Source organism: Hoplias malabaricus, chromosome 1, assembly GCF_029633855.1.
Source record: "Hoplias malabaricus isolate fHopMal1 chromosome 1, fHopMal1.hap1, whole genome shotgun sequence".
NCBI classification, from domain to species: domain Eukaryota; kingdom Metazoa; phylum Chordata; class Actinopteri; order Characiformes; family Erythrinidae; genus Hoplias; species Hoplias malabaricus.
This window is the reverse complement of record NC_089800.1, coordinates 27,892,986-27,908,173: the sequence shown is the minus strand read 5'-3', so window position 1 is coordinate 27,908,173 and position 15,188 is coordinate 27,892,986. Positions and strand designations below refer to the sequence as shown.

At 35.8% G+C, this 15,188-nt stretch overlaps 4 protein-coding genes across 4 annotated transcripts; all 4 read left to right on the top strand.

Moving 5' to 3' along the window:
• The first annotated feature begins 1,995 nt into the window (after positions 1-1,995).
• LOC136706542 (olfactory receptor 52J3-like) lies at positions 1,996-2,946 on the top strand. Its single transcript, XM_066680169.1, has one exon. It carries the CDS (start codon positions 1,996-1,998, stop codon positions 2,944-2,946), a length of 951 nt encoding a protein of 316 aa, XP_066536266.1.
• Positions 2,947-5,562: 2,616 nt separating this feature from the next.
• On the top strand, positions 5,563-6,507 carry LOC136706385 (olfactory receptor 52B2-like). The gene has a single exon (XM_066680157.1). It carries the CDS (start codon positions 5,563-5,565, stop codon positions 6,505-6,507), a length of 945 nt encoding a protein of 314 aa, XP_066536254.1.
• Positions 6,508-9,378: 2,871 nt separating this feature from the next.
• On the top strand, positions 9,379-10,329 carry LOC136706225 (olfactory receptor 52B2-like). The gene has a single exon (XM_066680146.1). The coding sequence runs from the start codon at positions 9,379-9,381 to the stop codon at positions 10,327-10,329; it is 951 nt and encodes a 316-aa protein (XP_066536243.1).
• A 2,664-nt stretch (positions 10,330-12,993) lies between these two features.
• On the top strand, positions 12,994-13,938 carry LOC136706123 (olfactory receptor 52B2-like). Its single transcript, XM_066680095.1, has one exon. It carries the CDS (start codon positions 12,994-12,996, stop codon positions 13,936-13,938), a length of 945 nt encoding a protein of 314 aa, XP_066536192.1.
• The last annotated feature ends 1,250 nt before the right edge of the window (positions 13,939-15,188 follow it).

Below are 15,188 nucleotides of genomic sequence, written 5' to 3'. Positions count from 1 at the left end.
GGTACTATATAGTGCTCTGTCGCCTGATCTGAAGGCCACGTCACAGGCTTGGAGGAGCATGCGGACTTGGTTAGTCATCCATGGTTTTTGGTTTAGATATACCCGGATTGATTTTTCCATAGTGACCGTATCCATGCAGTGTCTGATGTAAGACAGTACAGTGTCTGTGAATGTTGCCAGGTCTTCATGGTGGAAGACTTCCCACTGTGTTTGCTCAAAGCAGTCCTGTAGTGTGGCTAGGGCGTTGTCAGGCCAGGTGTTAATGGTGATCTTTTTGGGCTTTGTTTGTCGAATGAAGGGGGTGTATGTGGGGATAAGAAACAGAGAGAGGTGGTCTGACTGGCCCAAGTGGGGGAGGGGTATGGCTCTGTAAGCACGCTTGATGTTGGAATATACATGGTCCAGAGTGTTCGCCCCTCTTGTTGGGACATGTTGGCAGAATTTTGGTAGCACAGTTTTGAGATTTGCCTTGTTAAAGTCCCCCGCAATGATGTAAATGCCATTTGGATAGGCACGCTGATGGTTATTAATGGCATTTAGCAGCAGATTAAGAGCTATTTTTATGTTAGCATCCGGTGGAATGTAGACTGCAGTAATGATAACTACAGTTCCCTGGGCAGGTAAAATGGTCTGCATCTCACCAACATAAACTCTAAGTCAGGACCAGTCTGACCAGTACAGTGCTACTATTGCACCAACCTTCGTGCACGTAGATGCAGAACCCCCCGCCTCTGTTCTTTCCGGCATTGCTGTTCCTGTCCCATCTGTGTAGCTTGCAGCCTGCTAGCTGCACTGAAGCATCGGGGATCTGAGCATGTAGCCATGACTCTGTAATGATAATGACACAACAGTCTCGAACAAGGCGATTTCCAGCTAGTTGTAATTCTAAATCATCTATTTTGTGTATCATGGATCTGGAATTTGAGAGAGGCTTGGTAGCGGTTGTTTGAGTGGCTGTTTCCTTAGCTTATACAGCCGTCCAGCCCTGCAGCCCCGTTTTTGCTTCCTCTCACATCGCCCTCTGCGTCGCTTTCCAGACCCGATAACAATCCACAGTCTCGCTATCTAATCTGGGATGTTGTGAGTGCGATGAAAATCGCTACAGATGGTCATTTCCTGTTGAAACCGATGTTCAGTAAGTCCCCACGGTTGTAATGATTGTAAGAGTTCGTACACGACGTACAACATACTGAAACAACACACAAAAATGCACAAAATAGTACACTAGTAAGGAGAGCCGTGGGCCGCTGCATCTGTGCGCGCTGCCGCCGGAAGTTAATGCATTAGGCCAACCAACTGAAGCTCTAATTTCTTAAATCACATTTTTTTCAACATTTTGCATAATTTGTCATACTTCCTGCTTTAATGTTAATTCCTTGTGTAAAGAAATATTTATATTTGTAAAAATATTTTACATGGCTTAAATCTAACCTAATAGGATTTAAATCAAATTAACCGACTTTAAATGATATTTTGGAAACATTTATTTTTTTAAATGGTCATTTGGATATTTCTGTACCTATAAATAATATACATTTTTACACTTATATTTTACTACCACAGCAAGACATGATTGTAGCTTTTCTATACACAGTATGGTACAAAATGCTTAATTTCAAGAGGCACATTTTTTCAAGAGATAGAACCAGTGGTTTTAACAGCATCATTACATTCATCCAGTGTTTTACTTATTTCCTTAATTTCTGTTAATGTGTTTCTACCAGTGAATGCAACATTTTCTGTTTTTTCAAGTTGGTTTCAAAGTTGCTGATGATGATGATAGTCATTTGCATAGCCATGGGAGGACATATACATATATATATATGTCATATATCTATGTCATACAGTGCTAGTCGGACTAGACTTAAAGACAGAGAAGAAGTTTTTTATATATGTGTGTGTATATATATATATATACTATCCAATAAAACATATATATATATATATAATATATAATATATATTATATATTATCTTTTTTTTTTCACTGTTTTTAATGGAGTTGCAATTTTCAAATGATACCTTTACATTCAACCTTCAAATTGGCAAATTTGATGTCCCCCAAGAAGCCATTTATCCTGTCTTTTTTACTGGAGCGCTCATCTACTTTTTTGCTGTATTGTGCAATGGAACCATTCTAGCACTGATTATAACACAGAGAAGCCTCCATAGGCCAATGTTTTATATTTTATTCAGCTTACCCTTGACTGATTTGATAGGAATTACATGTGCTCTTCCCAGAATTCTTGTGGATATTGTAACACAAACAAACATGGTCTATTACCCAACGTGTGTGATTCAGGCATTTTTGTTGCATTTGTATGCAGGCAGTGTGCTTTTTATCCTGGCAGCCATGTCATTTGACCGCTACATTGCTATCTGCAAGCCACTCAGATATAACTCTATCATGACACCTTTCACTCTGTGTCGTGTTATAGCTTTGGTCTGGGGTCTCGACTTTGCTTTAGTGTTAGTGTTGTTTGCCCTTCAAGCCAGACTACCAAAGTGCAAGACATTTATCTTTAGTGTGTATTGCAGTAATTCATCCTTACTCAGACTCTCATGTGCAGGTGATACTACCGTGAACAATGTGTATGGTTTGGCTATGACAGGATTTATGCAGATTATTAGTGTGTCTGTTCAGTTGTTTTCTTATGTACAAATTCTTATCACCTGCATTTCCCACACACAGCTAGAAGCTAGAATTAAAGCCCTAAACACCTGCATGTCTCAGTTAATCACATTTTGTCTCTTTGAAATCGTCACTACCTTTACTATACTCTCGTATCGTTTTGAGAATGTGTCTCCCAATGCCCAAAAACTTAGTGGTATAATGATTTACACCATACTCCCTGTTGTTAATCCAATTTTATATGGAATGAAAACAAGAGATATTAGAAATGCATTATTTGTAGTTTTGAAAAAAGAAAAGGTTGCACCCAAATAAATGTGACATGTTACCATGAAAAATGTAATCCATGATGAAATGCATAATAGCAACAAATATTAGAAAATTGAGATTTTGTAATATATTGTAACTTTTTTGTATAATCCAGATATGTTTATTCAGACCAGCAATTATAACATCCATAACTCTATTCTGAAACGGCACAGCAAATTCACCAGTGTTAAATCAACACCATTAGTGTTAAATTAACACTGAAAGTGTTGACAAGTTTACATTTTTACAGTAATGGTGTTGGTTTGACACTGGTGAATTTGCTGTGTGTATTGTCCTTCTGTATGATAATATTATTTAAGCACTGGTTCAAATAGATGTCATTTTAGATTTATATTTTTTATTGAGATGGTGTGTCAATTATCACATAAACAAAAACTATATTTTAACTGAGGTCAAGTTGTTAGGGTGGAACTACTACCAAGCAGTAAATGAAGATAAACATAATTTTTTTTTTTCCAATACAAAAGTTGTGTAGATGACTTTAACAAAAAATATATATTTTTTTACATTTACAACTTACATTTCACCTTACCTTTAATTACCAAATATAAAAATACTGCTCTTAATGTATCTTAATGTAACTTAATTTAGCCTAAATTTAATCACTGGCTACTTGTAATATAAATGACAACTAATTCTGAATAATCTGAACATGTTTAGATCATTTGTAGAAGGCTGTTGAAATGACATTGCCCATTTCTATGAAACAAAATCATTGTGGTCATAGACAAATTATTCCATCATGCCTTGTTAAATGTGGAGAACAATTGAAAAATTGTGCAATTTCTGTAAATTTTGTTCCCTACTTTACAACTGTATATTGCTTCTTCTAAATGTTTTTTGTTTGTTTGTGTGTTTGGACTGGTGCCCCATTCAGAGGGTGCACACACAGTGCACCCAGTGATTCCACGTGGGCTCCAGACCCAACACCACGGCCCTGGATTTGATAAATGTTTATAGACAATGAATGAATGATGAATATTCATCAGTAACATTAGTGTGTCATATTCTCCCAGTAAGTTCATGGTTATTTTAGCAAGACAATGTCAGGACTAATTCTGCAACAGCTTTGGTAGAGTGTGTGTTTCAGGCATCCACTGAAATACAATCCATATATATAGGTATTGTACTGTCATATTTACACTTTTTTAAAATGTATTAATGTGGTGAAAATTTCATAAAGCTTAAATTTTGTTGAATTTTCAGTTCAATATAACATAACCTTGGAGGGGGTGCCAGTACTTCGCAGGGTGACACACACTCTCATATTTACCCACCCACTCACACTTTTCAGACAATTTTCAGTAGCCAATTCACTAACCAATGTGTGTTTTTGGACCATGGGAGGAAACCTGAGCACCTGGAGGAAACCCACGCCGACACCTGGAGGAAGCTCCTCACGGATATTTACCCAGAGTGGGGTTTGAACCCAAAACCCCAGGACCCTGGAGCTGTGTGACAGTGATAATACCTTCTGTCCCACCACTTTTCTTCTACATGGCACATCCTAAAAGTAAACTAAAATACATCACCTGGCAAGAAATCAGGCCTGCTGTTGAAATTACCAGCTGAACAGAGTGAATATCCACTCTGATCTATTTAGTTTCTCTGAAAGTATAAATCCTTTGAATCAGAAATAAGCTGTTTTTTTTTTCTTTTCAGGTGATAAATTCAGCTTAGATTCAACTGCACTAACATTATACATCCATGTCACTACCATTCGTATATGCATACATGTGCATGTTACACACACAATACATGCCCTGTTGGATATATAAAATCTATAAAATCTCCCACAAAAGTCTAGCTAAATATCAATATTCAACCATCTTAAATGATAAAGTATGTGGTGTATTATGTCCCTGTAATTTATGCATGTCTCAAAGAACATATTTGTTGACAGCAACTATTACATTATGTTTGTTCCAGTTCTCTCTAGAGAACAATCCAAAATAACCTTTACAAACTCATCTATAAATGTTCAGCAACATCAGTCTTTCCCAGGTTGAAAATGACAAATCCCTGTGTTCTTTTGAGGGGATTTTATTCTCAAAAACTTGCTTTCAAATGTAACAAAACTTTGCAATATATTAGTATTAATTATTACTGGTTACTCATAATTGTTTCTCATTAATTTTAAATTAATATGTAGCATATTCTGTGTACAAGCAGTGAATTAGGAACCATACAAGGTGAAGTAAGTATTAGTAATATTGCTTTTCTTACTTGCTGTATGATATACTGTATCCATTTAGTTGTTTAGAAAATTAGCTGAATTATAGAACATGTGAAAATGGGATTTTAGTGAATATGACATCAGGAAAATTATATGCAATTTTTGTTTTATTTGCTCTGTATTTATTTGTTATTTTCTTATAATCATTAAATATATTACTTATTTAGATTTTCTTAAATAAAAAAAATTAACACATCCTCTTCAAATAACATACATATAAAAATGAACAAACAGACAAATAGTTTGCTATTAATATCTTAAATTCAACAAATCATAATTGTGAGGCTGGTTTGCATTAGCATTGAATATGACCATATCATTTATTTCATTTTTGTTGGTCATGGTTTCAGGTGAAAGCTATAGTCATGGCAGTAGTTGGGAGCTTCTATAACATATCATCAGTTTTAAAGCTTCAAGGCCTTGATTTACCTCCTGAAAGCAGTCTTTCAGCATTCCTCTTCGCAACCCTGAGCTACATGATTATTCTCTTCTGTAATCTTGTTCTTCTGATCACCATCATTCTAAATAAGTGTCTCCATGAACCTATGTACATTCTGCTGTTAAATTTGCCTATTAATGACCTGCTTGGCTCAACAGCCCTTTTCCCACAGATTATTAAGGAACTCTTGCTGGACACTAAGACTATAGAGTTTTCATCCTGTGTTACTCAGGCTTTCTTTATACATGTGTATGGAGGTGGTGCTGTCTTTATTTTGGCTGCAATGGCATATGACAGATATATGGCTATATGTGTCCCTCTGAGGTATAACACGGTTATGACCAATGCCCACATTATGAAAATAATCTCTGTTATCTGGGTTTCAAATATTATTTTAATGACCGTTCTGTTTTATCTCCTCCTGCGACTGCCCCGGTGCAGATCCCAGTTGACGCACTCATATTGTGACAACCCTTCTCTGTTGGAGTTAGTTTGCGCAGATACAACCATTAACAACATATATGGGCTCCTTATTACAGCAGTCACACAGACTATTTCACTTGGACTTATATTCTACACCTACCTCCAGATCCTATTGGCCTGTTTTCGAAACAAAAGGTCTGATACAAGAAGCAAAGCTCTTCAAACGTGTGTCACACATTTAATAGTCTTTCTCCTTTTAGAGTGCCTAGGGCTCTTTACAATCATTTCATACAGGCTGCAAAACCTCTCTGCAGTCACCAGGCGCTTTATAGGAGTTTCCACTTTGGTCTTTCCACCGACACTGAATCCAATCATCTATGGCCTCAAAACAAAAGAAATCAGAACCAAAATTTTAATGCACTTCCAGCAAAAAGTTTTTCACTTTTGAACATAAACACTGGTCAGCCATACCATTATGATCACCTCCTTGTTTCTACGCTATCCATTCTCTCACCTCCACTTCCCACAAGGGAGCGCTGTAGTTCTACAATTACTGACTGTACTCCACTTGTTTTACCCTGTTTCACCCTGTTTTTCAATGCTCAGGACCACCACTTTGGCCAGGGAAAGTTTTTAGTTATTTACTACTACTAGAACTACAAAATGCTCCTGTGTGGTTGGTGGAGCAGAGAATGGCCAGTGACTTTAGAAAAAAGATGGTGATCACGAAGATATGGTTGATCAGAGTAGTTTAAATCATATTATCCATGTTATTACACTGGTAGTTTTAAGCCTCAAGATTCTTAGTTGTACCATAAAAGTAACACTATCACAAGTTTTTTTTTTTTTGAAATAGAGCAGATATTTTGGAAGTTTGACTGAAACACTTTTTCTGTATGAGGTGTCTTGTTTGTCATTAAAAATTGCAACAAACAACTCAACCATCACATTTGTACACCCAGTGTCACAAAACAACGAATTCAAGATGCTACCAATAGTGTTTTAAAGGAAGAATATAATATGGAAGAGCTTTTCTCTTTTTGCCTATATCATTTTAATGTTGTTGTTTTTATTTTATCTATAAAATAAAACTGGTTGGTATATGAAACAATGACCCAGTCTATGACTCCAGAAGTGGAAGATGAGGAGAAAGAGGCTGGAGCAAGAGGCTGTGACTATTTATGTTTGTACTCCTGTTGCCATCAGCAGGGATTTCTACAAAATTTCAAAGATGTAATTCTCTCTGTAACATAACTTGTTCTAGGCTATTGTGAAATAAATACATTCTTTTTCACTTTCTAGTCAGATTCAATTTAGGGGCCAAGAACCCTTCAGAGGATCAATAAAAATAAAATAATAATAATGAATTAAGGCGGCACGGTGGCGCATCAGGTAGTGTCGCAGTCACACAGCTCCAGGAACCTGGAGGTTGTGGGTTCAATTCCCACTCCAGGTGACTGTCTGTGAGGAGTTGGTGTGTTTCCTCCGGGGGCTCTGGTTTCCTCCCACAGTCCAAAAACACATGTTGGTAGGTGGATTGGTGACTCAAAAGTGTGAATGTGTCTGTGTTGCCCTGTGAAGGACTGGCGCCCCCTCCCCCGCCCAATGATTCCAGGTAGGCTCCGGACCCACCGCGACCCTGAATTGGATAAGCAGTTACAGATAATGAATGAATTATAAATAACCCCCGCTATTTTTATTAATGGCACCCTACTGCAGGGCTCTGCACATAACCTTGATCAAAAAATTAAGATTTCTGTGCATGAAAATTGCACACCAATTAGTTGTGGTACCTTTGGTGCTAGATTGTTAAGAGGGGACACCAGTGTGTGTCCTCTGTGTTAATAATACTGGTCTCAAAGCTGGTCTCTACATTCCTCCTCTTCTAATAAATTATTTATAATGACCTGTCTCTAAGTTAAGCCTTGAATGTGATTGGTCGAGAAGGCAGTATCAAGCACCTAGAGCCTGGGTCTGCATCAGCAGTTTTATCCTTTATGCGTTCATAGAGCCTTTTTGATTAAACCCCGTAATGGTTTGTCCAAATGAGTAGAGGCTTTAAAATGAGTTCAGACTCAGTTCAGGTGAGGGTGTTTGGAAGGACTGAATTTTGAATCTGTGTAGAGAGTGAATCATTGTGTTACTCAGCCAAGCTAGAAGTGGTTTGTTGAATGGTTTGTTGAGAATTTTTTTTTCATGTTTTCTATTACTTGTGATGTTTTTCATTTTTGGGCTGTATAATAAAGCCTGGGCGGCATGGTGGTGCAGCAGGTAGTGTCGCAGTCACACAGCTCCAGGGGCCTGGAGGTTGGGGGTTTGATTCCTGCTCCGGGTGACTGTCTGTGTCCCCGTGTCCCCGTGTCCATGTGAGTTTTCTCTGGGTGCTCCAGTTTGCTCCCACAGTCCAAAAACACACGTTGGTAGGTGGATTGGCGACTCAAAAAGTGTCTGTAGGTGTGTGTGTCTGTGTTGCCCTGTGAAGGACTGGCGCCCCCTCCAGGGTGTATTCCTGCCTTGTGTCCAATGATTCCAGGTAGGCTCTGGACCCACCACGACCCTGAATTGGATAAGCGGTTACAGATAATGAATGAATGAATAATAAAGCCTTTGGACTGACTGGCACTACAGCATGTCACAGATATCCTTTGTCATCTGGTTTGTCCTCTTATGACCCCTCAGCACACATTACCACACAATAAAACTGCATATGCTTTGAGCATGTTTGGCTTTATGAATGACAATATATGTCTATTTATTGCTGACATCTATCAAAAGATATACCAGGTTAATCAGGTTAATCAAATTTTACTATATTTTCCCTGTCCTAGAGCAAATAACACCATATCAAGAATGATTATTGGGGTTTATCTTAAATAACACCACATTGTTTTTTTTGTTTGTTTTTTTTTTTGTTGTTTGTTTGTTCTTTTTTATGTTTTTTTTTTTACTTAAAATAAATCTAGTTGTAAGAGTTTCACACACACACTTTAGATATGTATACGGGTTGCAAAAAGGCTCTTGTGACCTATAAATCATTTGCATAGAGTCTTTAGAGGGGTTAAAAATATATAAATATGTCATACAGAGCTGCCCTATCTAAAAGACAATTAGCTTTTTCCATAGATGTAGCGGGAGGAACAAATCAACAATAAAAAACTAAATAACATTACAAAACTAATGATAATGAAGATAAGAAAATGAGGCAAGTTTGAAATTTGACATGCAAATATTATCATTACTGCACAGGATCTTTCATAAGACAAAAAAAGGCATTTTTCCAAAACATTCTTGCTTACTAATTGTTTTATTGCATTTTTCAATGGAGCTATATTTTTCAAATGATACGTTCACATTCAACCTTCAAATTGGCAAATTTGATGTCCCCCAAGAAGCCATTTATCCTGTCTTTTTTACAGGAATGCTCATCTACTTTTTTGCTGTATTGTGCAATGGAACCATTCTAGCACTGATTATAACACAGAGAAGCCTCCATAAGCCAATGTTTTATATTTTATTCAGCTTACCCTTGACTGATTTGATAGGAATTACATGTGCTCTTCCCAGAATTCTTGTGGATATTGTAACACAAACAAACATGGTCTATTACCCAACGTGTGTGATTCAGGCATTCATGTTGCATTTGTATGGAGGCAGTGTGCATTTTATCCTGGCAGCCATGTCATTTGACCGCTACATTGCTATTTGCAAGCCACTCAGATATAACTCTATCATGACTCATTCCACTCTGTGTCGTGTTATAGCTTTGGTCTGGGGTCTCGACTTTGCTTTAGTGTTAGTGTTGTTTGCCCTTCAAGCCAGACTACCAAAGTGCAAGACATTTATCTTTAGTGTGTATTGCAGTAATACATCCTTACTCAGACTCTCATGTGCAGGTGATACTACTGTGAACAATGTGTATGGATTGGCTATGACAGGATTTATGCAAATTATAAGTGTTTCTGTTCAGTTGTTTTCTTATGTACAAATTCTTATCACCTGTATTTCGCACACACAGCTAGACGCTAGAATTAAAGCCCTAAACACCTGCATGTCTCAGTTAATCACATTTTGTCTCTTTGAAATCGTCACTGCCTTTACTGTACTCTCGTATCGTTTTGAGAATGTATCTCCCAATGCCCAAAAACTTAGTGGTATAATGATTTACACCATACTCCCTGTTGTTAACCCAATTTTATATGGAATGAAAACAAGAGATATTAGAAATGCATTATTTGTAGTTTTGAAAAAAGAAAAGGTTGCACCCAAATAAATGTGAAATGTTACCATAAAAATGTAATCCATGATGAGATAATATATTGTAACTTCTTTGTATAATCCAGATATTCAGACCAGAAATTATAACATCTATAACTCTATTCTGAAACGGCACAGCAAATTCACCAGTGTTAAATCAACTTTATTAGTGTTAAACTAACACTGTGTTGACAGGTTTACATTTTTACAGTAATGGTGTTGGTTTGACACTGGTGAATTTGCTGTGTGTTTTGTCCTTCTGTATGATAATATTATTTAAGCACTGGTTCAAATAGATGTCATTTTAGATTTATATTTCTATTGAGATGGTGTATCAATTATCACATAAACAAAAACTATATTTTAACTGAGGTCGAGTTGTTATGGTGGAAATACTACCAAGCAGTAAATGAAGATAAAAACATTTTTTTTTTTTTTCAATGCAAAAGTTGTGTAGATGACTTTAACAAAAAATATATATTTTTAAAATACCTTATTTACAAAATTGAAATTTAGCCTGAATGTTATACATTCCTAAATTGAGCTCTTAAACTAAACTTACATTTCACCATTACTTTAATTACCAAATATAAAAATACTTCTCTTAATGTATCTCCAACTCTTAATTTAGCCAAAACTTAATCACTGGCTATTTGTAAGGTAAATGACAACTTATTCTGAATAATCTGAACTTGTTTAGATCATTTATAGAAAGCTGTTGAAATGACATGGCCCATTTCTATGAAACAAAATCATTGTGGTCATAGACAAATTATTCCATCATGCCTTGTAAATGTGGAGAACAATTGAAAAATTGTGCAATTTCTGTAACTTTTGTTCATTTGTTTCATTCGCTACTTTACAACTGTATATTGCTTCTTCTAAATGTTTTTTGTTTGTTTGTGTGTTTGGACTGGTGCCCCATTCAGAGGGTGTTCCCACAGTGCACGCAGTGTTTCCACGTGGGCTCCAGACCCAACACCACGGCCCTGGACTTGATAAATGGTTATAGACAATGAATGAATCATGAATATTCATCAGTAACATTAGTGTGTCATATTCTCCCAGTAAGTTCATGGTTATTTTAGCAAGACAATATCAGGACTAATTCTGCAACAGCTTTGGTAGAGTGTGTATTTCAAGCATCAACTGAAAAACAATCCATATATATATAGGTATTGTACTGTCATATTTACACATTTTTTAAATGTATTAATGTGGGGAAAATTTCATAAAGCTTAGATTTTGTTGAATTTTCAGTTCAGTATAACATAAATAAAATTTAATAAAGAACTCACAAATCACAGATTTTTGGTTTTAGTGCATTTTACAAAATACCCCAATATTTCCATAAATAAGGTTAATAAATGCTTACAGAACATTAAGAAAACTGATGGGTCCAGTGTGCAACTAGCAATTTAATATGTAAACTCCTTGCTTCAGTTGTACTCTAAATTTACAAGACAAAATAATTTTTTCACTTTTTTTGTCTTTCATTAGATATTTAATTTATTCATTATCTGTAACCACTTATTCAGTTCAGGGTCACAGTTGGTCCGAAGCCTACCCAGAATCATCTGGCACAAGGTAGGGACAAACAAACTAAAATACATCACCTGGCAAGAAATCAGGCCTGCTGTTGAAATTACCAGCTGAACAGAGTGAATATCCACTCTGATCTATTTATTATCTCGGAAAGTATAAATCCTTTGAATCAGAAATAAGGTGTTTTTTTCTTCTCAGGTGATAAATTCAGCTTAGATTCAACTGCACTAACATTATACATTCATGTCACTACCATTTGTATATGCATACATGTGCATGTTACACACACAATACATGCCCTGTTGGATACATAAAATCTATAAAATCTCCCACAAAAGTCTAGCTAAATATCAATATTCAACCATCTTAAATGATAAAGTATGTGGTGTATTATGTCCCTGTAATTTATGCATGTCTCAGAGAACATATTTGTTGACAGCAACCATTACATTATGTTTGTTCCAGTTCTCTCTAGAGAACAATACAAAAAAACCTTTACAAACTCATCTATAAATGTTCAGCAACATCAATTTTACCAGGTTGAAAATGACAAATCCCTGTGTTCTTTTGAGGGGATTTTATTCTCAAAACTTGCTTTCAAATGTAACAAAACTTTGCAATATGTTAGTATTAATTATTATTGGTTACTCATAATTTTTTCTCATTAAGTTTAAATTAATATGTAGCATATTCTGTGTACAAGCAGTGAATTAGGAACTGTACAAGGTGAAGTAAGTATTAGTAATATTGCTTTTCTTACTTGCTGTATGATATACTGTATGCATTTAGTTGTTTAGAAAATTAGCTGAATAGTAGAACATGTGAAAATGGGATTTTAGTAAATATGACATCAGGAACATTATATGCAATTTTTGTTTTATTTGCTCTGTATTTATTTGTTATTTTCTTATAATCATTAAATATATTACTTATTTAGATTTTCTTAAATAAAAAAAAATAACACATCCTCTTCAAATAACATACATATAAAAATGAACAAACAGACAAATAGTTTGCTATTAATATCTTAAATTCAACAAATCATAATTGTGAGGCTGGTTTGCATTAGCATTGAATATGACCATATCATTTATTTCATTTTTGTTGGTCATGGTTTCAGGTGAAAGCTATAGTCATGGCAGTAGTTGGGAGCTTCTATAACATATCATCAGTTTTAAAGCTTCAAGGCCTTGATTTACCTCCTGAAAGCAGCCTTTCAGCATTCCTCTTCGCAACCCTGAGCTACATGATTATTCTTTTCTGTAATCTTGTTCTTCTGATCACCATCATTCTAAATAAGTGTCTCCATGAACCTATGTACATTCTGCTGTTAAATTTGCCTATTAATGACCTGCTTGGCTCAACAGCCCTTTTCCCACAGATTATTAAGGAACTCTTGCTGGACACTAAGACTATAGAGTTTTCATCCTGTGTTACTCAGGCTTTCTTTATACATGTGTATGGAGGTGGTGCTGTCTTTATTTTGGCTGCAATGGCATATGACAGATATATGGCTATATGTGTCCCTCTGAGGTATAACACGGTTATGACCAATGCCCACATTATGAAAATAATCTCTGTTATCTGGGTTTCAAATATTATTTTAATGACCGTTCTGTTTTATCTCCTCCTGCGACTGCCCCGGTGCAGATCCCAGTTGACGCACTCATATTGTGACAACCCTTCTCTGTTGGAGTTAGTTTGCGCAGATACAACCATTAACAACATATATGGGCTCCTTATTACAGCAGTCACACAGACTATTTCACTTGGACTTATATTCTACACCTACCTCCAGATCCTATTGGCCTGTTTTCGAAACAAAAGGTCTGATACAAGAAGCAAAGCTCTTCAAACGTGTGTCACACATTTAATAGTCTTTCTCCTTTTAGAGTGCCTAGGGCTCTTTACAATCATTTCATACAGGCTGCAAAACCTCTCTGCAGTCACCAGGCGCTTTATAGGAGTTTCCACTTTGGTCTTTCCACCGACACTGAATCCAATCATCTATGGCCTCAAAACAAAAGAAATCAGAACCAAAATTTTAATGCACTTCCAGCAAAAAGTTTTTCACTTTTGAACATAAACACTGGTCAGCCATACCATTATGATCACCTTCTTGTTTCTACGCTATCCATTTTCTCACCTCCACTTCCCACAAGGGAGCATTGTAGTTCTACAATTACTGACTGTACTCCACTTGTTTTACCCTGTTTCACCCTGTTTTTCAATGCTCAGGACCACCACTTTAGCCAGGGAAAGTTTTTATATATTTACTACTATTAGAACTACAAAATGCTCCTGTGTGGTTGGTGGAGTTGAGAGAATGGCCAGTGACTTTAGAAACAAGATGGTGATCACGAAGTTATGGTTGATCAGAGTAGTTTAAATCATATTATCCATATTATTACACTGGTAGTTTTAAGCGTAAAGATTTATAATTGTACCATAAAAGTAACACTATCACAATTTTTTTTTCCATTTATGAGTTATTATATTACAATAATTATTGTTTGGTAGCACTTTCCTTTACCCTGATATATGCAATTTTAAACAACATCAACTTCCAACAATGTGATGGCATGTTTGTGATGCCATGTTTCCTGTGTCTGTGTCATGTTTTCATGTCCATGATATCTACCATTGTCATGAGCATTTTTCACATGCTAAAAATGAAACTGTTATATTACTCTTTCTAACATGTAATTACAACTAATCACATCTGCCATGATATATTTATGCATGCTTTTAGCAATGGTATGTAGCACGATTCAACTTCAATCATTGTCTTGGGAGGTGTCACGCTATCGTTCTGAAGAATGTAAACAATATGATTTCTGCACATGATGACCAGGAAGGACCAGGAAATCAGCTGCTCTCTAGCACTAATGTCCTTTTGATGTTTATATATATATACAGTATTAAAAATTTGCTAATCTGTCATAAAGTTAAAAATAGTTTAGGCAAAACATTATATATACATAATATATATATATATTAATAACAGCACTGGTATGATATAAGATAACATAAGCCATCTTCTGTATAGTTTCTAGATGAACAAATTGGTGTTTTTATTTTTATTAATAGACACAAAGGCCTGCCCTCATGAGAAATTCCATATTTAAGCCCCTTGCTGCATGTTCAGACCTCTATAAAACTCAAGGTCCTCACAGTAAAGATGTCTTGCACTTGCAAGATTCCTTACAGTTAAATAAACACATTTAAATGGCAGACATTACACTAAGATTTAGGACTTTAGGTGTATAGGGTGAGTATATACTATTCAAATTCATGACATTAAGGTAATTTTTTATGTTGTAGCTTCTT